The sequence below is a fragment of the Haliotis rufescens genome, unplaced genomic scaffold (assembly GCF_023055435.1).
Source record: "Haliotis rufescens isolate VD_foot unplaced genomic scaffold, xgHalRufe1.0.p SCAF_8, whole genome shotgun sequence".
NCBI lineage: Eukaryota > Metazoa > Mollusca > Gastropoda > Lepetellida > Haliotidae > Haliotis > Haliotis rufescens.
In genome coordinates this window covers 38,677,537-38,699,882 of record NW_025964372.1, presented here as the reverse complement: position 1 = coordinate 38,699,882, position 22,346 = coordinate 38,677,537, and the positions used below count along the sequence as shown (strand labels likewise).

The 22,346-nt window shown below is 39.4% G+C and overlaps 1 protein-coding gene across 5 annotated transcripts in view; it reads right to left on the bottom strand.

Moving 5' to 3' along the window:
- Positions 1 to 22,346, bottom strand: part of LOC124138448 (uncharacterized protein PB18E9.04c-like) — a 49,978-nt gene that overhangs the window by 9,975 nt on the left and 17,657 nt on the right. For 4 of the 5 annotated variants that reach the window (XM_048389410.1, XM_048389411.1, XM_048389412.1 and 1 more), the window contains 13 exons: positions 22,165 to 22,233; positions 21,581 to 21,686; positions 21,293 to 21,388; positions 20,761 to 20,849; positions 20,036 to 20,104; positions 19,496 to 19,601; positions 16,885 to 16,965; positions 16,379 to 16,452; positions 14,445 to 14,513; positions 11,456 to 11,561; positions 10,160 to 10,264; positions 2,334 to 2,429; positions 658 to 780 (listed from right to left, as the gene is read on the bottom strand). In XM_048389410.1, coding sequence (XP_048245367.1) covers positions 658 to 780; positions 2,334 to 2,429; positions 10,160 to 10,264; positions 11,456 to 11,561; positions 14,445 to 14,513; positions 16,379 to 16,452; positions 16,885 to 16,965; positions 19,496 to 19,601; positions 20,036 to 20,104; positions 20,761 to 20,849; positions 21,293 to 21,388; positions 21,581 to 21,686; positions 22,165 to 22,233 — 1,189 coding nt within the window. The remainder of the gene's footprint in view (positions 1 to 657; positions 781 to 2,333; positions 2,430 to 10,159; positions 10,265 to 11,455; positions 11,562 to 14,444; positions 14,514 to 16,378; positions 16,453 to 16,884; positions 16,966 to 19,495; positions 19,602 to 20,035; positions 20,105 to 20,760; positions 20,850 to 21,292; positions 21,389 to 21,580; positions 21,687 to 22,164; positions 22,234 to 22,346) is intronic. The other variant, XM_048389413.1, reaches the window with a different exon arrangement.

Below are 22,346 nucleotides of genomic sequence, written 5' to 3'. Positions count from 1 at the left end.
AAATTTATGTTTTCCAATTTATGCATATTACTTCCATTCGGTAAGATGAATGGACGCTGTATAGAATATCTCAGATACTATACTTTTAGCATAATTTGGACGCTACAGATAACGTAGTAGTTTTATGTTGTAGAATAGTTATAATGAAACAGGCTTTCCTATAGCAGTATCTATATTCATTTCTAAATTACAGTTCACGAGCAATTTCTCTGTTTTGGTTTTAGTGTAAAAACTAACTCTGTTTCATTACCCTGCTCGGCATTAAGGGGCTAAAACAAGGACTGGTCGGCTCGAAGTCAGCTAGCATACTGTGTCTGAGTGGGGTATTCATGTTAAACTGCGGCATGGTATCTCAGTTGGCTCGAAATGTGTGCTAGCACTATAAATCGGCATCAGTCCGGACAAGTACAAGCAGCCACACACACGTGCATGCACATCGCTTTATAGGTGCATTGATCTTGGACGCGACGTTAAACCCCATTTCACCTCATCTCACTTATAGAGAAACAATATGAATTTACTCTTCCAGCAGTGCCATGGAGGTGGACACCAGAAAGGGGATGTCATCCATCAAGAGGTCATGTGTCATGCATACATGTCATATGTCATACATGAGGACATTAATTTAGGCTGTGACATGATAAGAAACATACCAACCTGTTGAGCAAGAATTACATGTCTTCCCGCACATATAACGTCCGACCGAGCTGCTGCAGATGCCCATCATGGTGCTGCAGATAGGGTCGTGGTCTTGACAGGGGTCAACTGGCTTGGTGGTAACTGACATGCAATTGATAAAAAGAGAATCTCACCCGAGTGTCTTTTGATATCAAATATCAACAAAAGATACGAGGGTGAGATATTATTTATCATCTATCATTCTTCCAACTTTTTCAGTTTGTAGACAGTAATAAGCAGTGTGTTTAGTGTAAAACAGCTTCAGTAGCAGAGCCTTTAGTGATTTCATTTGATTGTGACGTCATGTTAACCAATGACTTCACAATGGTCTGCAAAGCATTGTGATGCAATTTCATTGAGCGATATCTACAATATAGATTTATTACTTGCCCGTGAAGAGATAAACTGTAGCGCAACGACAGTCGTAAGTTTCTGTTTGGGTCGACTGGGGATTATTGTGGGTAAATTGATATATTTAGGAACTTAGTGGGTGGGTTAATTTAAGGGGAGTTGAACGGCTGACGTAGTACCTATCTTTGTAGTCCATTTTGTAGCAGCTTATGCCCACGCGGGCGTAGTGGCTGGGAAGACCTGACGATGCCACGCTCCTTGCATCCTTGCCGACATAATCGACGTGACAATTGTGAGAATACCAAACTTACCTCCTCTGTACATAAAATGGACTTGTCCGACATTGCCGAGGTCGGATTGTATTCAGGGAGTCATTAATATTTAGGTACGGGTAAATGTTTTTAATGTTGTGTGTAATTGTGAATGATCTCGAGGCAAGGGAGTTAACTGACTGTAAAAGTCCAGTTTCCACCCTTGCCGAACTTGCCTGGAATTATGGAGTCATATTTTGGCTGGACCAACGAGTCTATGCATAGTCCAATCAAAATTGCGTTAAACGAACGCGACGTGACCTCTTCATGCAGCGTTTGTCACATATTGACAAAGAGGGGTATAGAATTGAAATAAAATATCTGTTTTGATCGAGATTAATTGTTACTACTGAGTTACAACAATACCTTCAGAATAATGGACTGTGACATAGCTGTTGTAGACGGGATATATAGAGGTTTTCACGCGAGTTATAATTTAACAATTGTAGGGAGACATTTGAATTAAAATATACAAATACAAATACTGTATATTTTAATTCAAATGTCTCCCTACAATTGTTAAATTACTTGGTGTCGTCGCTGGAGTGTGTAAATACATTATGACGTCACAGTTGTAATTTATGACGTCATCATAAGTATGACGTCATATTATATGTCATTGTCAGTTACACTGAAGAGCTGAGACAGCGAAAGTACTATGTCTGAAACTGATATAAAGAAGATGATGGACTAACGTGGACTTTATTATTTTATTATATATATATATATATATATATATATATATATATATATATATATATATATATATATGTCATACTGAGCTCTGGCACTTATATGTCATACTTATCTGTCTCACGTATCACTGACACGCTTATCTCTGACACTCCCTTAGACGCGTCTCTAACACGTGTCTCTGACATTATCTATCACTATTATATCTCACACATGTATCTGACAGGTATCTACACTCTTATCTGACACACTTTTCTCTCACATATATATGTCATGCTTATAAGTCACACTTGTCCATACCCGGTAGATGAGTCGACCGTGATGTCATTCCACCTGTCGACGTTGTTGCTGGTGTAGATGTAGTAGATGCGGTTGGTGTGGGATTATGAGACGTGTCTAACAGAAAAATGTAGAATTAGAAAACTATATATACAAAATCACCCATCAATTTTTCTGACCTCCAATGGAGGCTTTGTCAGAAGTATCGTCATACAATTTCCTTCAAATGAAAACCAACTGCACCGACAGCATTAAGAGGGTGAGGGATTGAGTGGGCGGATACGCTGTAACCACCCTTGGATGTAGGGGATTGTCTGCCCGGGCGCACTGTCACTATCTATCTCTATTCTATCTCACGCATGTATCTGACACGTGTATGTCATACTTATCTCTGACGCGTATGTCATATTTATTTCTGATTCGTACATGTCATACTTATCTCTGACACGTATCTGTCATACTGAATTACTGATCCCTGATTCGTATATGTCCTACTTATCTCTGACACGCATCTGTCATACTTAACTGTCACACGTATCTGTCATACCTATCTGTGACACGTATATGTTAAACTGATCTCAGACACGCATCTGTCATACTTAATTGTCACACGTATCTGTCATACTTATCTCTGACACGTATAGGTCCTACTTATCTGTCATACTTATCTCTGACACGTACATGTCATACTTATGTCTGACACGTATCTGTCATACTGAATTACTGATCCCTGATTCGTATATGTCCTACTTATCTCTGACACGCATCTGTCATACTTAACTGTCACACGTATCTGTCATACCTATCTGTGACACGTATATGTTAAACTGATCTCTGACACGCATCTGTCATACTTAATTGTCACACGTATCTGTCATACTTATCTCTGACACGTATAGGTCCTACTTATCTGTCATACTTATCTCTGACACGTACATGTCATACTTATCTCTGACACGTATCTGTCATACTGATCCCTACTTATCTCTGACACGCATCTGTTATACTTAATTGTCACACGTATCTGTCATACTTATCTCTGACACGTATAGGTCCTACTTATCTCTGACACGTATCTGTCATACTGATCCCTACTTATTTCTGACACGCATCTGTTATACTTAATTGTCACACATATCTGTCATACTTATCTCTGACACGTATATGTCATACTTATCTCTGACACGTATCTAACATACTTATCTCTGACACGTATCTAACATACTTATATCTGACACGTATATGTCAAACTTATCTCTGACACGTATCTAACATACTTATCTCTGACACGTATATTTCATACTTATCTCTGACACGTATCTAACATACTTATCTCTGACACGTATATTTCATACTTATCTCTGACACGTATCTAACATACTTATCTCTGACACGTATCTGTCATACTTATCTCTGACACGTATTGGTCCTACTTATCTCTGACACGTATCTGTCATACTGATCCCTACTTATCTCTGACACGCATCTGTTATACTTAATTGTCACACATATCTGTCATACTTATCTCTGACACGTATATGTCATACTTATCTCTGACACGTATCTAACATACTTATCTCTGACACGTATATGTCATACTTATCTCTGACACGTATCTAACATACTTATCTCTGACACGTATATGTCATACTTATCTCTGATACGTATATGTCATACTTATTTCTGATACGTATAAATCATACTTATCCCTTACACATATAAGTCACGCTTATCTCTGACACGTATATGAAATACTTTTTCTGACCTATCTATCTATCTATCTATCTATCTATCTATCTATCTATCTATCTGTGACACGTATGTGTTAAACTGATCTCTGACACGCATCTGTCATACTTAATTGTCACACGTATCTGTCATACTTATCTCTGACACGTATAGGTCCTACTTATCTGTCATATTTATTTCTGAATCGTATATGTCATACTTATCTCTGACTCGTATAAGTCACGCGTTTCTCTGACACGTATCTGTCATACTTATCTCTGACACCTACTGTCATACTTATCTCTGACATGTATAAGTCACACTTATCTCTGACACGTATACGTCAAACTTATCTCTGAGACGTATAAGTCATGCTTATCTCTGACACGTATCTGTCATACTTATCTCTGACACGTATCTGTCATACTTATCTCTGACACGTATCTGTCATACTTATCTCTGATACGTATAAGTTACACTTATCTCTGACATGTATAAGTCACGCTTATCTCTGACACGTATCTGACATACTTATCTCTGACACGTATCTGTCATACTTATCTCTGACACGTATCTGTCATACTTATCTCTGATACGTATAAGTCACACTTCTCTCTGACATGTATAAGTCACACTTATCTCTGACACGTATACGTCACGCTTATCTCTGACACGTATCTGTCATACTTATCTCTGACACGTATCTGTCATACTTATCTCTGACACGTATCTGTCATACTTATCTCTGACACGTATCTTTCATACCTATCTCTGACACGTATCTGTCATACCTATCTGTCACACGTATATGTCATACTTATCTCTGACACGTATTGGTCCTACTTATCTCTGACACGCATCTGTTATACTTAATTGTCACACATATCTGTCATACTTATCTCTGACACGTATATGTCATACTTATCTCTGACACGTATCTAACATACTTATCTCTGACACGTATATGTCATACTTATCTCTGACACGTATCTAACATACTTATCTCTGACACGTATATGTCATACTTATCTCTGATACGTATATGTCATACTTATTTCTGATACGTATAAATCATACTTATCCCTTACACGTATAAGTCACGCTTATCTCTGACACGTATATGAAATATTTTTTTCTGACCTATCTATCTATCTATCTATCTATCTATCTATCTATCTATCTATCTATCTGTGACACGTATGTGTTAAACTGATCTCTGACACGCATCTGTCATACTTAATTGTCACACGTATCTGTCATACTTATCTCTGACACGTATAGGTCCTACTTATCTGTCATATTTATTTCTGAATCGTATATGTCATACTTATCTCTGACACGTATCTGTCATACTTATCTCTGACACGTATCTGTCATACTTATCTCTGATACGTATAAGTCACACTTATCTCTGACATGTATAAGTCACACTTATCTCTGACACGTATAGGTCCTACTTATCTGTCATATTTATTTCTGAATAGTATATGTCATACTTATCTCTGACACGTATCTGTCATACTTATCTCTGACACGTATCTGTCATACTTATCTCTGATACGTATAAGTCACACTTATCTCTGACATGTATAAGTCACACTTATCTCTGACACGTATACGTCATGCTTATCTCTGACACGTTTCTGTCATACTTATCTCTGACACGTATATGTCATACTTATCTCTGACACGTATCTGTCATACTTATCTCTGACACGTATCTTTCATACCTATCTCTGACACGTATCTGTCATACCTATCTGTCACACGTATATGTCATACTTATCTCTGACACGTATCCGTCATAAACTGACGTCCAAAAGAAACTCTACCAACTGAAAATATAAATTTCAGACAAAGTATATTTCTTCCCCCGATGAAATCTATCTAAAACACATAACCTAAATACATCAATAGTGTATGCAGAAAATGTTAATCGTCTGTTACATGCGAGATAACACGCGAAAAAGTGAAAAACACGTGTACCACGGACAACTGCAAATGCACGTGCGGGTAAGGGTATAAAACGATTGCAACGGCAAGTCAGACATCCACAGTGATAAAAAAAACACAAAAGAAATGCCACGACTCACAGTCGAACAACGTGAACGAGCCTTGGGTATGGTACAGATGGAAGCCACCCACGCCCATATTGCACGAACCTGCGGTTGCTCCCGTGTTGCCGTTACCAACTTGATGCAACGTTACCTTGCACCTCCGAAATCGCTTCCTGACAGTGACGTCATCGGCGATAAATGCCTTAGGTCACAGGGTTAGTCGACAGACAGTGGCAGGGAGACTCAGGGCTCTTGGAATCAGGGCTTTTAGACCTTTTAGACCATACAGAGGACAGATATTGACAGCGCAACATCGTCGTCTGCGATTGAGAAGGGCCTGGACTGTACGACGTTGGCAACGACGTGACTGGCAGAGGGTTCACTGACGAAAGTCGATTCTGTATGTTTAGGGCTGATGGAAGACAACGTGTTTATCGCCGAAGGGGTGAACGAACGGCGGCGTGTTGCGTGCAGGAGGTCGTACCATATGGTGGAGGTAGTGTCATGGTGTGGGGAGGGATCAGTGGGCAGGAGAGGACACCGCTGGTCATCGTTGACGGAAACTTGACAGCTCAGCGTTACATGGATAACGTTCTTCGTCCAGTTGTCCTACCATTTCTCCAACAGCAGCTACGTGGTGTCATTTATCAGCATGACAACGCTAGAGCCCAAACAGCAAGAATTGTCACTAACTTCCTCGCAGCTAACATCGTCAACGTCCTGCCGTGGCCCGCACGCTCACCCGACATGTCCCCAATAGAACACCTCTGGGACTTGATGGATCGTCGTGTTCGACAACGACCACACTCTCCAGCCAACCGGCAAGAACTGTTCTTGGCCCTCCAAGAAGAATGGCGTCAAATCCCATGTGACCTCATCAGACGACTGACTTTTTCTGTGCATCGAAGAGTTTTTGCGTGTATTGAGGCATCTGGTGGTCACACACGCTACTAATGACTTGTTATTGAACGTGAGCGATTGTTTATGTACTCTGCCTATTGTCCATGATTCTGAAAGCTATCTGTGACACGTATGTGTTAAACTGATCTCTGACACGCATCTGTCATACTTAATTGTCACACGTATCTGTCATACTTATCTCTGACACGTATAGGTCCTACTTATCTGTCATATTTATTTCTGAATCGTATATGTCATACTTATCTCTGACTCGTATAAGTCACGCGTTTCTCTGACACGTATCTGTCATACTTATCTCTGACACGTATCTGTCATACTTATCTCTGACATGTATAAGTCACACTTATCTCTGACACGTATCTAACATACTTATCTCTGACACGTATATGTCATACTTATCTCTGACACGCATCTGTTATACTTAATTGTCACACATATCTGTCATACTTATCTCTGACACGTATATGTCATACTTATCTCTGACACGTATCTAACATACTTATCTCTGACACGTATATGTCATACTTATCTCTGACACGTATCTAACATACTTATCTCTGACACGTATATGTCATACTTATCTCTGATACGTATATGTCATACTTATTTCTGATACGTATAAATCATACTTATCCCTTACACGTATAAGTCACGCTTATCTCTGACACGTATATGAAATACTTTTTTCTGACCTATCTATCTATCTATCTATCTATCTATCTATCTATCTATCTATCTATCTGTGACACGTATGTGTTAAACTGATCTCTGACACGCATCTGTCATACTTAATTGTCACACGTATCTGTCATACTTATCTCTGACACGTATAGGTCCTACTTATCTGTCATATTTATTTCTGAATCGTATATGTCATACTTATCTCTGACACGTATCTGTCATACTTATCTCTGACACGTATCTGTCATACTTATCTCTGATACGTATAAGTCACACTTATCTCTGACATGTATAAGTCACACTTATCTCTGACACGTATAGGTCCTACTTATCTGTCATATTTATTTCTGAATCGTATATGTCATACTTATCTCTGACACGTATCTGTCATACTTATCTCTGACACGTATCTGTCATACTTATCTCTGATACGTATAAGTCACACTTATCTCTGACATGTATAAGTCACACTTATCTCTGACACGTCTAGTCACGCTTATCTCTGACACGTTTCTGTCATACTTATCTCTGACACGTATATGTCATACTTATCTCTGACACGTATCTGTCATACTTATCTCTGACACGTATCTTTCATACCTATCTCTGACACGTATCTGTCATACCTATCTGTCACACGTATATGTCATACTTATCTCTGACACGTATCCGTCATAAACTGACGTCCAAAAGAAACTCTACCAACTGAAAATATAAATTTCAGACAAAGTATATTTCTTCCCCCGATGAAATCTATCTAAAACACATAACCTAAATACATCAATAGTGTATGCAGAAAATGTTAATCGTCTGTTACATGCGAGATAACACGCGAAAAAGTGAAAAACACGTGTACCACGGACAACTGCAAATGCACGTGCGGGTAAGGGTATAAAACGATTGCAACGGCAAGTCAGACATCCACAGTGATAAAAAAAACACAAAAGAAATGCCACGACTCACAGTCGAACAACGTGAACGAGCCTTGGGTATGGTACAGATGGGAGCCACCCACGCCCATATTGCACGAACCTGCGGTTGCTCCCGTGTTGCCGTTACCAACTTGATGCAACGTTACCTTGCACCTCCGAAATCGCTTCCTGACAGTGACGTCATCGGCGATAAATGCCTTAGGTCACAGGGTTAGTCGACAGACAGTGGCAGGGAGACTCAGGGCTCTTGGAATCAGGGCTTTTAGACCTTTTAGACCATACAGAGGACAGATATTGACAGCGCAACATCGTCGTCTGCGATTGAGAAGGGCCTGGACTGTACGACGTTGGCAACGACGTGACTGGCAGAGGGTTCACTGACGAAAGTCGATTCTGTATGTTTAGGGCTGATGGAAGACAACGTGTTTATCGCCGAAGGGGTGAACGAACGGCGGCGTGTTGCGTGCAGGAGGTCGTACCATATGGTGGAGGTAGTGTCATGGTGTGGGGAGGGATCAGTGGGCAGGAGAGGACACCGCTGGTCATCGTTGACGGAAACTTGACAGCTCAGCGTTACATGGATAACGTTCTTCGTCCAGTTGTCCTACCATTTCTCCAACAGCAGCTACGTGGTGTCATTTATCAGCATGACAACGCTAGAGCCCAAACAGCAAGAATTGTCACTAACTTCCTCGCAGCTAACAACGTCAACGTCCTGCCGTGGCCCGCACGCTCACCCGACATGTCCCCAATAGAACACCTCTGGGACTTGATGGATCGTCGTGTTCGACAACGACCACACTCTCCAGCCAACCGGCAAGAACTGTTCTTGGCCCTCCAAGAAGAATGGCGTCAAATCCCATGTGACCTCATCAGACGACTGACTTTTTCTGTGCATCGAAGAGTTTTTGCGTGTATTGAGGCATCTGGTGGTCACACACGCTACTAATGACTTGTTATTGAACGTGAGCGATTGTTTATGTACTCTGCCTATTGTCCATGATTCTGAAAGCTCGAGTTTTGTATTACACCCAACTTTGGGGGGCTCTGACGTTATTCTCGGTCGCGGTATGATTGTCATTTTCAGTGTTGATTATGTTGATATATTCATCTTCTCAATACACTTTACTTCATGCATGTATGTTTTGTTGTTTTTGAGCAAGAGTGATTTCAAACTCTGGTAAAGTTTCTTTTGGACGTCAGTTTACTTATCTCTGACACGTATCTGTCATACCTTTCTGCCACACGTATCTGTCACACTTATCACTGACACGCTTATCTCGGACACTTCCCCAGACGCGTCTCTAACACGTGTCTCTGACACTGTCGCTCGTCAAGATCAAGACCCGGGTTCGATTCCCGACGTGGGTACAATGTGTGAAGCCCATTTCTGGTGTCCCCCGCCGTGATATTGCTGGAATATTGCTAAACGCGGCGTAAAACCATACTCATTCACTCACTCTTATCTGACACACTTGTCTCTGACACGTATATGTCATGCTGATAAGTAAGTCACACTTGTCCATACCTGGTAGATGAGTCGACCGTGATATCATTCCACCTGTCGACGTTGTTGCTGGCGTAGATGTAGTAGATTGGTGATATGCGGTTGGTGTGGGATTATGAGACGTGTCTAACAGAAACATAAGAATGTAATAAAGAATTAGAAAACTATCAAAATAAATCACCCATCAAAAGAAAACCAACTGCACCGATGGCATTAAGAGGGTGAGGGATTGAGTGGGCGGATACACTGTAACCACTCTTGGGTGTAGGGGATTGTCTGCCCGGGCGCACTGTCACCCCTTCGACGAGTGTGTGTTTGTTTGTTGTTTAACGCCGCACTCGTATTGCAATGTACAGTATACAAAAACATACAGATGAAGTGAAATCACTACTTTTCTTCCTGGGGTGATGACTGCTGCATTTGTCATCATATTAGGTACACTCCATCAAAACAACATGCGACGATATATGACTCATCCCATTACATTTTTTGTTTGTTTGTTGTTTAACGCCGCACTCAGCAATATTCCAGCTATATGACGGCGGTCTGTAAATAATCGAGTCTGAACCAGACAATCAAGCGTTTGACATCATGAGCATCGATCCACGCAATTGGGATACGATGACATGCATCAACCAAGTCAGCGAGCCTGACCACCCGATTCCGTTAGTCGCCTCTTGCGACAAGCATAGTCGCCTGTTACGGCAAGTATGGTTGCTGAAGACCTATTCTAAACCGGATCTAACGAGAATGAAATCAGCCTACTTTTCATGAAGCACTGTGACAAATCAGAATTTCGAATTGCTGAAAGGCACATGTGTCAATATCGTTTTCACTCTTTACACCGTTATGAGTAACATGACCACTTAGTGATTCGAGGTTATTGGTCCACAACAACCTATGCTTGGCGTAAGATGCGACTTATGGATCGAGAAGTCAGGGTAGGGATTTTGGTTGATCCATCATTTTCTGGTCCAGACTATTGTTGAGTGCGGCATTAAACAAACTTATAGATAATGCCACTATGCCATTCAGTCATTACAGTAAACTACGTTTATAACGAACACGCATATAATGGATATGATGGATATGACATACCTGTTTTGGGGTCCCGTCGATTTGCTGTTTATGTGCTGTATATATGCATATAACGAACTACGGTTATAACGAATTAAATTAGTAGTTGATCTCGTTATAAACGTACTGTTTTTCCATCCGACGTCTATCCAACAGCAACGGGATCTACTACAGTGTAACTGAAGGATGTAACTTATCTTTTTTTTACCTTTATATACCTTAACTATGTTAAGATCTTACCTAGCAGCTGCAGAGCCTGGCTTACACAATTTCCAGTTGAACAGCAGAATGTGCATTTATGATGGTAAAACGGAATACATGAAGAGGTCACGTGTTCCTGACAGTGCTGCAATGTTAAAAAATATTAAAATACAAAAGAACTCGATGTTTCAACTTTGTACACCACTATTAGCTGCTTCACTTGAAGAGGAAAGGTTTCAGCCCTCAGGCTACTCACCAGCGACATACACAGCAACACATTGACTTTCTAAGGCACAAGCTGGAACGTTTCACCACAGCTGTTCAAGGCACTAGAGTCACAAATGTGCTGTCTATACAGCACAAGGACACTCATTGAGAATTCGTGAATTGCGGTTCAACCTGTTTTGCGAAGCTGAATCTTAGCAGCTTCCTCCTTGCACCTCTTCACTGCAGAACCATTGCAACTGGGACAATTATCCAGTATGGAAAAGGAGAATGATGGCTTTTCCTGTTGGTAATGGTTGGAAGGAGGAGGATGGGGCCTTGGTTATTGACAAGGGGACTGTAACTGTTTAAAGAAGTGCTTAGAGGAGAGTTGTAGCTGCAGATGTACCTGCCTACAGAATAACATGAAATGTGCATACCATTGCAAATCACAGACATGTAGCAATCAGGAAGTTAAGGACGAGGTTTAATTTGAAGCGAGTGATGTTGATGATGGTCCAGATGATGAGTAATCAACGGTGTACTCTATAGTAGCAGACTCATATGTGACCACCATTGTTTAGGTCTACAATGTCAAGACTTAAGTTTCTAACACTAATGTGATAAAAATAGTCTTATTGTGTGATCTTATGAAATATTACATTACAGATAACTGCATTTTAAGTTATTGCGGTTCGCATATCCCATTTGACCCCAATTTGACCTTCAGTTTAATCGTGTGAGCCGGAAAAACAGAACAACGTCGCATCAAAACAACTTCTGACTACATCTAGCACATGGCTGTTATAATTTGGAGTTAAGAGTTATAAATTAATGCAAACATATTTCAAGCAGTCCACATACAATTTTACATGTTTTTAGCGCATGATGACATTTGTTTTAAAATGCATCAATAACCGTTCTGTACCACACCACAAAAGACAATAAATTTCACTTGTTTAGAATTTTAATAAACTTAGGTACCTCGATCATAGCCCATTTGGGTCAGGAAAGTCCCATTGGTGTGGTATGTACATATTAAGAAGTGTTAAATATTAGCAATTGTTTCCCTTCATAATTTTTTTTCTATACTCACATCCCTGTTCTTGTTCTCATTAGGAGGAGCTATTGTCTCAAAATCCAACTTTAGTACAAAACATTAAGTTGTCTTTTCTTTTTCAGAATAAAGGTCCAGATGCTTCTCTTTTTATTCTAACTCAACATATTTGTGAAAGAGTTATATTTTGTAATATATTCTGGTTAAAACCATGTTCATATATGGTACTAGATGGCGTTCATCTTGGATGAGTGGTAACCAAATTACATCAAAATGTAACTAATCAACATCTGAATACATATAGGACATGACTATTAGCCGAGGCGGTCGGGTAGCCTAGTGGTTAAAGCGTTAGCTCGTCACGCCGAAGACCCGGGTTCGATTCCCGACATGGGTACAATGTGTGAAGCCCATTTCTGGTGTCCCCCGCCGTGATATTGCTGGAATATTGCTAAAAGCGGCGTAAAACCATACTAACTCACTCACTATTAGCAATAGGTGTAGTTTTGGATCAAAACATAATGACACATTTCAAGAAGTCCAACTTCATTCAAATCTTGTTTGCTTTTAGCGCAAAACAACATTTGTCTTAAAATGTATCAAAAACCGTTCTGTACCACACCACAAAAAACAATAAATTTCATTTTTTCAGACTTTTAACAGAATTGAGTACTTCTTGGCTTCAATCATAGCGCATTTGGGTTAAGAAAGTCCCATAGGTGTGGTATCTGCAGTGTATTTTCTGACAGTCGGTAATATTTTAAGCAGGGGTCAAATTTCGTGACCTTTTGACCTCTGGTGACCTACATTATTACTGTATAAGCCGTATTTGTTCCCGTGATTTTTTCAGGTGTACAATTGCATTGTCGGGTGTTTGTGACGGGTGTCACCGTTGGGGAAGGATACATCTGGTAACATCACTATTTCATAGTGATTCATAAACACATGCTCATGATATAGTCGAAAACGTACAATCGACTCTGAGCCGACATAACTTATGAACATGGAAAGGGTTTTGTCGCTTTTATTTACTGACTTAGTGTGGACATGTTCGATATCCTTTGTCAAAGTCAAACCAAAATAAGTTGAAAGATAGTACTTGCTCTTACCCTGTCTGGTGCTCTGCATTAAGGGGATAGATAGACTGGCTGTCTTAGGGTCATTTTATCTGAGTGGGGCATCCATATTACATTGCGACATGGTATCTTAGTGGGCTAGCACTGTAAAGCCGTGCTAGTACAAGAGGTCACATAAACCAACATGAATGCACGTCGCAGAGAAATAATCTTGAACGCGACGTTAACCCATTTCACATTAACGTATATCCTTAAGCCCAGCTTACGTTATATTCCATATAAATTCTTTTACAAATCGTATCCTGTAATGATTTTCGGAAGAAATGCATTTACTTTTGACTTACTCATGTTGAAATTATTCCAGGGCAATAGTTACTGCCATTGCCAATTTCTTCCTCTGCTCTCCTGCTTCATGTTTGACTAGAGTAACACACAATGCTCTCAATGTGGAGCTATATAAGTGGCACTATTATTATGATGATGATGCTGCTGCTGCTTATATTATTAACAGATTAAAATAAAAAATGCAGCAAAGAGGGTTTGGGTGATCCTGGCACAGTCAGGCTTGTAAGGCTCATCATCAGCTCAGGGCCCTTGCCCCCTCTACACGCAGCCCAGACAGCGAATGGGACATGCTTTACAAGTCAACTAACGGCAAGAGGAGTAATGCGGTTTGAAATCTTATACTCACGTTCATTTCATTGACGCTGGAACACTTTCCAGTCACTTTGGCGTCATGATCTGTTTCCATCATGCAAAACTAGAAGAAATTATACCCTATGTTCACAGACATTTCAGAACAAGGGGAATTAGACATTTGCTTATATCATGTATCCATCTAGTGTACTGAAGATGTGTGTCCATGTTCATATGAAGCCAGAGTAACAGAAGATGCGTGTGTAAGCACAGATGAAGCCACTGTAACTGGAAATATGTGTGTAAGCTGACGTGTTACCAGTGTGCCTGGAGATGTGTGTGTGTAAGCTCAGATGTAGCAACTGTAACTAGCAATATGTGTGTAAGCTGACATGTTGCCAGTGTGCCTGGAGATGTGTGTGTAAGCTCAGATGAAGCCACTGTAACTGGAAATATGTGTGTAAGCTGACATGTTGCCAGGGTGCCTGGAGATGTGTGTGTGTAAGCTCAGATGAAGCCACTGTAACTGGAAATATGTGTGTGAGCTGACATGTTGCCAGTGTGCCTGGAGATGTGTGTGTGATGAAGCCACTGTAACTAGCAATATGTGTGTAGCTGACATGTTACCAGTGTGCCTGGAGATGTGTGTGTGTAAGCTCAGATGAAGCCACTGTAACTGGAAATATGTGTGTGAGCTGACATGTTGCCAGTGTGCCTGGAGATGTGTGTGTGTAAGCTCAGATGAAGCCACTGTAACTGGAAATATGTGTGTAAGCTGACATGTTGCCAGTGTGCCTGGAGATGTGTGTGTAAGCGCAGATGAAGCCACTGTAACTGGAAATATGTGTGTGAGCTGACATGCTGCCAGTGTGCCTGGAGATGTGTGTGTGTAAGCTCAGATGAAACCACTGTAACTGGCAATATGTGTGTAAGCTGACATGTTGCCAGTGTGCCTGGAGATGTGTGTGTAAGCTCAGATGAAGCCACTGTAACTGGAAATATGTGTGTAAGCTGACGTGTTACCAGTATGCCTGGAGATGTGTGTGTGTAAGCTCAGATGTAGCAACTGTAACTAGCAATATGTGTGTAAGCTGACATGTTGCCAGTGTGCCTGGAGATGTGTGTGTAAGCTCAGATGAAGCCACTGTAACTGGAAATATGTGTGTAAGCTGACATGTTGCCAGTGTGCCTGGAGATGTGTGTGTAAGCTCAGATGAAGCCACTGTAACTGGAAATATGTGTGTAAGCTGACATGTTGCCAGTGTGCCTGGAGATGTGTGTGTGTAAGCTCAGATGAAGCCACTGTAACTGGCAATATGTGTGTAAGCTGACATGTTGCCAGTGTGCCTGGAGATGTGTGTGTAAGCTCAGATGAAGCCACTGTAACTGGAAATATGTGTGTAAGCTGACATGTTGCCAGTGTGTCTGGAGATGTGTGTGACAGCTCAGATGTAACCAGTGTAACTGATGTGTGTACAAGGACCGATGTAGCTGGTGTAACTGAAGATCTGTCCGCAGGTTAAGATGAAACCGGTGTAACTGAATGCGTGTGTCAGCTCAGATTTAGCCTGTGTACCGGGAGATCTGTGTGCAAGTACTTTTGTAGCCAGTGTAACTGTGATGTGTGTCCGCTCAGATTTAGCCCGTGTACCGGGAGATCTGTGTGCAAGTTCTGGTGTAGCCAGTGTAACTGATGTGTGTGCAAGCACCGATGTAGCCATTGTAACTACAGATATGTTGCAACGAGATAAATATGTTCACTTAAAGCTTCAGAAAATAGCCAATAATCGTTTAAAAATAAAAGTGCTATGTGGACGGTGGGGTAGCCTGATGCTTTATCCATTCGCTCGTCCTGGTTCGATTTGTACAATTTGTGAAGCCTATTTATTGTATTCCCCGCCGTGACATTTCCGAAATAGTGCTAAATGCCACACCTACTCACTCATTTGCAATATACTTATATCAGCTATAGGAGTCTATAAATCATACCTCTCCAAAACCACAGTGCAAAATTTCACAAGAATAGTATATGTTGTGGCAATTGTAACACTTCAAATATTCCGCTGAAATAAAAAAAAACATGAAAAGAGTAACATTTCGACATCTTTGTATAATATCACCTCATTAATTGACATCTATTTCCTTTCAAATCCCTTGATAATATTTCAATCTCAAAATACATAGATACGCAAATTCAATCAACTCTCATTATGCTGCAAATACAAAGTGTGGGACTTTATTTTAATCGAAATTCCTAATGTTTGTTGGTCCAAAGTGATATAAGCACAAGGCAAACACAATTTAGATGAGCAAGAATATGTATAGTATTACCAGTCATGGAGCTTGGATGTAGATTATCAAGATTTGAGCCAGTAGAGTATAATTATTTCATAATACAAATTCATAATTCAATAATCGTACTGTTCACGGTAGACATTATTTAAACATACAGAGATTGAAGAAGTTGTTCCTCAAGTAGTAGTGGTGAAACTTACATGGCCGAACAGTGATTTTCGAAGTTGCTTGGACCACTGTAGGCAACGTTATGGTAGATGTTGGTTTAGGGTGATGGATGGCTACAGGAAAGGAATGCAGCGTGTTTAGAAACTGACAGTCAATTACTGACATCATGTTATAATTCTGGTAAACTATAGTTGTCAAAATAATGAAAAACGTTATTCTCAGTGGGAGTGTGCATACCTCATTATCAATATAAGGTCACAATGTGGATGAAATACTACTTAGGTGACTTTATAGCTCACTCTCATTGGCAATCATATGAAAATGCATGTTAACAGTTTGAAGCAAGAACTGTTTTAACCATGCCATTTTAGAGAAACATCTATGTAAAAACATAGTAATTAGGTTTCGTCTGTCTGGATGGTGTAAACCCCAATCATTTAGCTAGGGACTATAGCTTTCATTCACATTCTGAGTTTCAAGACAAAAATGAAGAAAAAGGGATGAAATGTCAACCCACAGGGACACTTCACCGAAGTTAGTCTACTTTTCAGTTGACGTAATATTATCCGTATGTGACGTAAATAAACAATGAATGACGTCATATCTTGCTTTTCTCAAAGCACTGTGACGTCATATCGCTTCAAATGGCAAATCAGCCTAGGGAATTGCTGACATGCACATTTGCCAATATCAGTAAGTTCTTACTCTTTACACCCTTATGGACAATGGAGACCACGTAAACGATTAATACATAAAGTTTATACAAACACCAAAACTTAATGGAATTTGAAGAAATACAAAAAGCAGCAAAACCAAGGAAAATAATAAATGCCCGGGTGTTGATCCTTACATATTGAGTTCTTTAAATTCTTTTGGAAAGATTTCGAAAGTTGGGCCTGCAGATTTATCACAGAAGCTGTTACTAACAGTACATTAACCACAACAATGAGTAGTTATCACAAGTTTACCTTAACCAAACATGGACAAACACACATTGAAGAATTTGCGGCCAACATCTTTACCCAACTCACTTAATAATATACTGAGTACCTGTATAACCAACTCTAAATACCATAATTCATGAAGCCAGACAGGCTACATTCAGGGTAGATGTATCGGTGATAACATAAGACGTCTGTACGATATCATGTTTTAAGAAAAGAAATACCAGAAACCAACTATTTTTATTGCTTATCGATTTACTGAAAAAAGGTTTGATGTAGTGTCTAAACATTGCATGTGGTGCTGGTCCTCATATGATCACATTAATTCATATATTCACTAATAATGACACGTCCTGTGTAATACAAAATGGTCATCGTCATCTTCTTTTATAACGAAAGTGTCTTAAGACAAGGTGGTCCAATATCGCCCTATATTTTCATCCTTGTGGCTTAAATATTTGGGATTACGATAACATGCACCACAGACATTAAAGGGATAAAACAAAACAAATGAACAATATAAATTAGGACAAGTCGTAGAGAAGAAATTATTTGAGCCTCTATTACCACTTCAGCTTCTTTCTCTCAATTATCAGGACAAAAGATAAAACCAAAGATATTTCAATTGGTTTCATGTCAGGAAGTATTAGGACACTGTGTCAGGATTTCCACTTTGACTGGCATTCAGAAGAGTTGGAAGTATTACGAATCAAACTTAACAAACGTCTGGAAGACCTTTGGGTAATAAATACCAGGAAAACATATTAGTATACTATTTGCAAGCTGAAGTAGGAAGGTTAACTTTAATAGGTATAATTACACTTATATAAACCCTGTCATTATCTGCTCCAGTAAACTTCATTAGTAGAACTTTCATTAAATTTATAGGAAATGGCAAAACAGACCAAATAAAAAGATCTGACTTGATAAAGTCATGAGAAGATGATGGCCTTAGAATGGTAGATGTGGAAACATTTATTGAATCCTCGAAACTATCAAATATGAGACGCGTTCATTTAAACCAAATCTTTAAAAACCCAAACATCCTGTATAAAAGATTTTGTTTTTTGTTTGAACCTTTATGACATCCTTAATTTCGCGGGGTTGATCTGTTTATAGAGAATGGGTATGACAAAGGCATACACATGGAACAATATATTTGTTGTTCAACTTGATTCACTCCTTTCGAGGATTTAAAGAAAATCTTTAATCATAAAGGCATCGTCTTCGATTGCAACAAAATGTATAATATACCACATCTATGGTGGCAACTGATAAATAAAACATTTAGCATAAATATTTATGACACAGGAATAAACAATAATGTTTTCAACATAATAAGTCCTCTAATAGGTCTTGGTCATATAACCATGATAATTGATGGTAACTAATGACCTCCGAGCAAAACGTATTTCCAGACATCCCTTTTACTAAGGAGGAATTGTTTGAAAAAGATATTAAGGAATTAGAATTTAATTTAACACAAAATCCTTTCCATATTCATAAGAAATGTCTGCATGTATACATAATGCATGTATCAATTGTATTTCTTGAATGTGACCATGTCAAAAATATCTGGATCCAGCTCGAACAGCATTTGTATGAAAATTTGGTTTAAATTATCTGGACTTCACCTGTATTCATTACTAACGCTCATTTGTTTCCAAAGGATGTAAAGTTAATTATGTTAAGATCTTACCTGGCAGCTGGAGAGACTGGCTTACACATTCTCCAGTCGCACAACAGAATGTACATTTGTCATGGACAAACGGAATACATGAAGAGGTCACGTGTTCCTGACAGTGCTGCAATGTAAGAGCATGCTATTGAAGCGAATGACTACAAATGAACTTGACATGGTACAGACACTCTTTTAGGTAAGTTCGATTTCCTGGTTGAGTCATACTACACTACTTTAAAAGATGGTACTTGTTGTACCTCTGCAGGTTTGGAATTACGGGGCTAAAACAAATACTGAACAACTCAGAGTACGTATACTGTGTCTGAGTTGGTTCTCAATGTGAAAATGCCACATGGGATTGGTACAAGCAAAAACTCGAAATAGACACATATCAAAATGAGATCCGTTATACGTTGTTATATCAGCAGCTCTGTAACCTCACTTCGAGTTTTAAGTTACTATATTCCCAAACACGAGCCTGTAACAAGCATAATATATTGTGTTACACAAACAAAGTTAACTTACGCCTAGAAGAGTAACTTAAAATATTATACTCACTCTCATTTCATTGACCTTTGCACACGTTCCTGTCACTTTGTTGTTGTGGTCTGTTTCCATCTTGCAAAACTAGAAGGAATTATATTTACAGACATTTCAGAACAGGGTGAATTAGCCGAATGATTATATCATGATAGAGGTGTAACTAGTGTAACTGATGATATATGTACAAGCTCAGATGTTGTCAGTGTAATTAGAGATCTGTTCGCAACGAGGTACAAAGGTTTGCTTAATGTTTCAGAAAATATGCTCACAACGTTTGCGAGTAGCAATGCTACAACCTCAATTATGTCTTTTCCCTGTATCTCGTTAAACGATCCATTTTCAACAGCAGACCCTCATGTGACCTCGTAATGACTCAATAATTGAACGGTAGGTGATACAAGTTTGGCTTTTTAGGCAGGTCATTCGATATGATATATCTTTTTTCCCATGATGCTTGAGAGATTCGCAGTGAGAGTACATCATTAACGGGTTTTGTTCACATTTCGAAATCATGAAATTATCAAAAAAAACCACTGGAGTCCTATTACTTCCTTCTCTCGTTGGTCATGTGGACGATGGGGTAGCCTATTGCTTTAACCTTTCGCTCGTCACGTCCGGTTTCGATTTCCCACATGTGTACAATTTGTGAAGCCTACTTCTTGTATTCCCTGCCGTGACATTACAGAAATAGAGCTAAATTCGACCATTTGCAATATACTTATATCAGCTATAAATCATACCTCTCCAAAACCACAGTGCAAAATTTCACAAGAATAGTAAATGTTGTTGACGTCAAAGTGGTGGCAATTGTAACAGTTCAAATATTCCACTGAAATGAAAAGAAACATGTATTGAGAAACATTTTGACATCTGTGAATAATATCATCTATTTCTTTTCAGATCCCATCATAATATCTCAATCTCAAAATAAACAGATAAGCAAATTCATTCAACTCGCATTATAGTGAAAAAATAAACTGTGGACTTTAATCGAAATCGAAGTTTGTTGGTCCAAAGTGATAGTAGGACAAGGCAAAGACAATTTAGATCAGCAAGACATCGAACCTGTATAATAGTGTTGGTTTAATATACAGCCCCTACTCATTGACCTTTGATGTAGATAAACAAGACTTCGAGCCAGTAGAGTATTACTATTGCAATATAAAAATTCATAATTCAATAATCCAGCGTACTGTCACGTTCATGGTAGACATTATTTAAGAGGACAGTGATTGAAGAAGTTGTTCCTCAAGTAGTACTGGTGAAGCTTACATGGCCGAACAGTGGTCTTCGAAGCTGCTTGGACCACCGTAGGCAACGTTGTGGTAGATGTTGTTGTTGGTGGTGTAGGTATAGCGTGATGGGTGGCTACAGTAGAGGAATGCAACATGTTTTGAAACTGACAGTACATTACTGATATTATGTCAAATAAATATCTGGATCCAGCTCGAACAATATTTGTATGAAAGTTTGGTTTACATTATCTGGACTTCACCTGTATTCATTACTAACGCTCATTTGTTTCCAAAGGATGTAAAGTTAATTATGTTAAGATCTTACCTGGCAGCTGGAGAGACTGGCTTACACATTCTCCAGTCGCACAACAGAATGTACATTTGTCATGGACAAACGGAATACATGAAGAGGTCACGTGTTCTTGACAGTGCTGCAATGTAAATGCTATTATGGCCTGTGCTGCAATGGTAATGCATTCTATTGAAGCCAGTGAATACAAATGAACTTGACATGGTACAAACACTCTTCCAGGTAAGTTCGATTTCCTGGTTGAGTCATACTACACTACTTTAAAAGATGGTACTTGCTGTTCCTCTGCAGGTTTGGAATTACGGGCCTTAAACAAATATTGGATAACTCAGAGTCAGTATACTGTGTCTGAGTTGGTTCTCAATGTGAAAATGCGACATGGGATTGGTACAAGCAACAACTCGATAGTATCGGTGGTGTAAGAGACACATATCAAAATGAGATCTGTTGTACGTTGTTATATCAGCAGCTCTGTAACCTCATTTCGAGTTTTAAGTTACTATATTCGCCAACACGAGCCTGTAACAAGCATAATCTATTGTGTTACTAAAACAAAGTTAACTTACGCCTAGAAGAGTAACTTAAAAAATTATACTCACTCTCATTTCATTGACCTTTGAACACGTTCCTGTCACTTTGTTGTTGTGGTCTGTTTCCATCTTGCAAAACTAGAAGTAATTATATTTACAGAAATTTCAGAACAGGGTGAATTAGCCGAATGATTATACAATGACAGAGTTGTAACTAGTGTAACTGATGATGTGTGTACAAGCTCAGATTT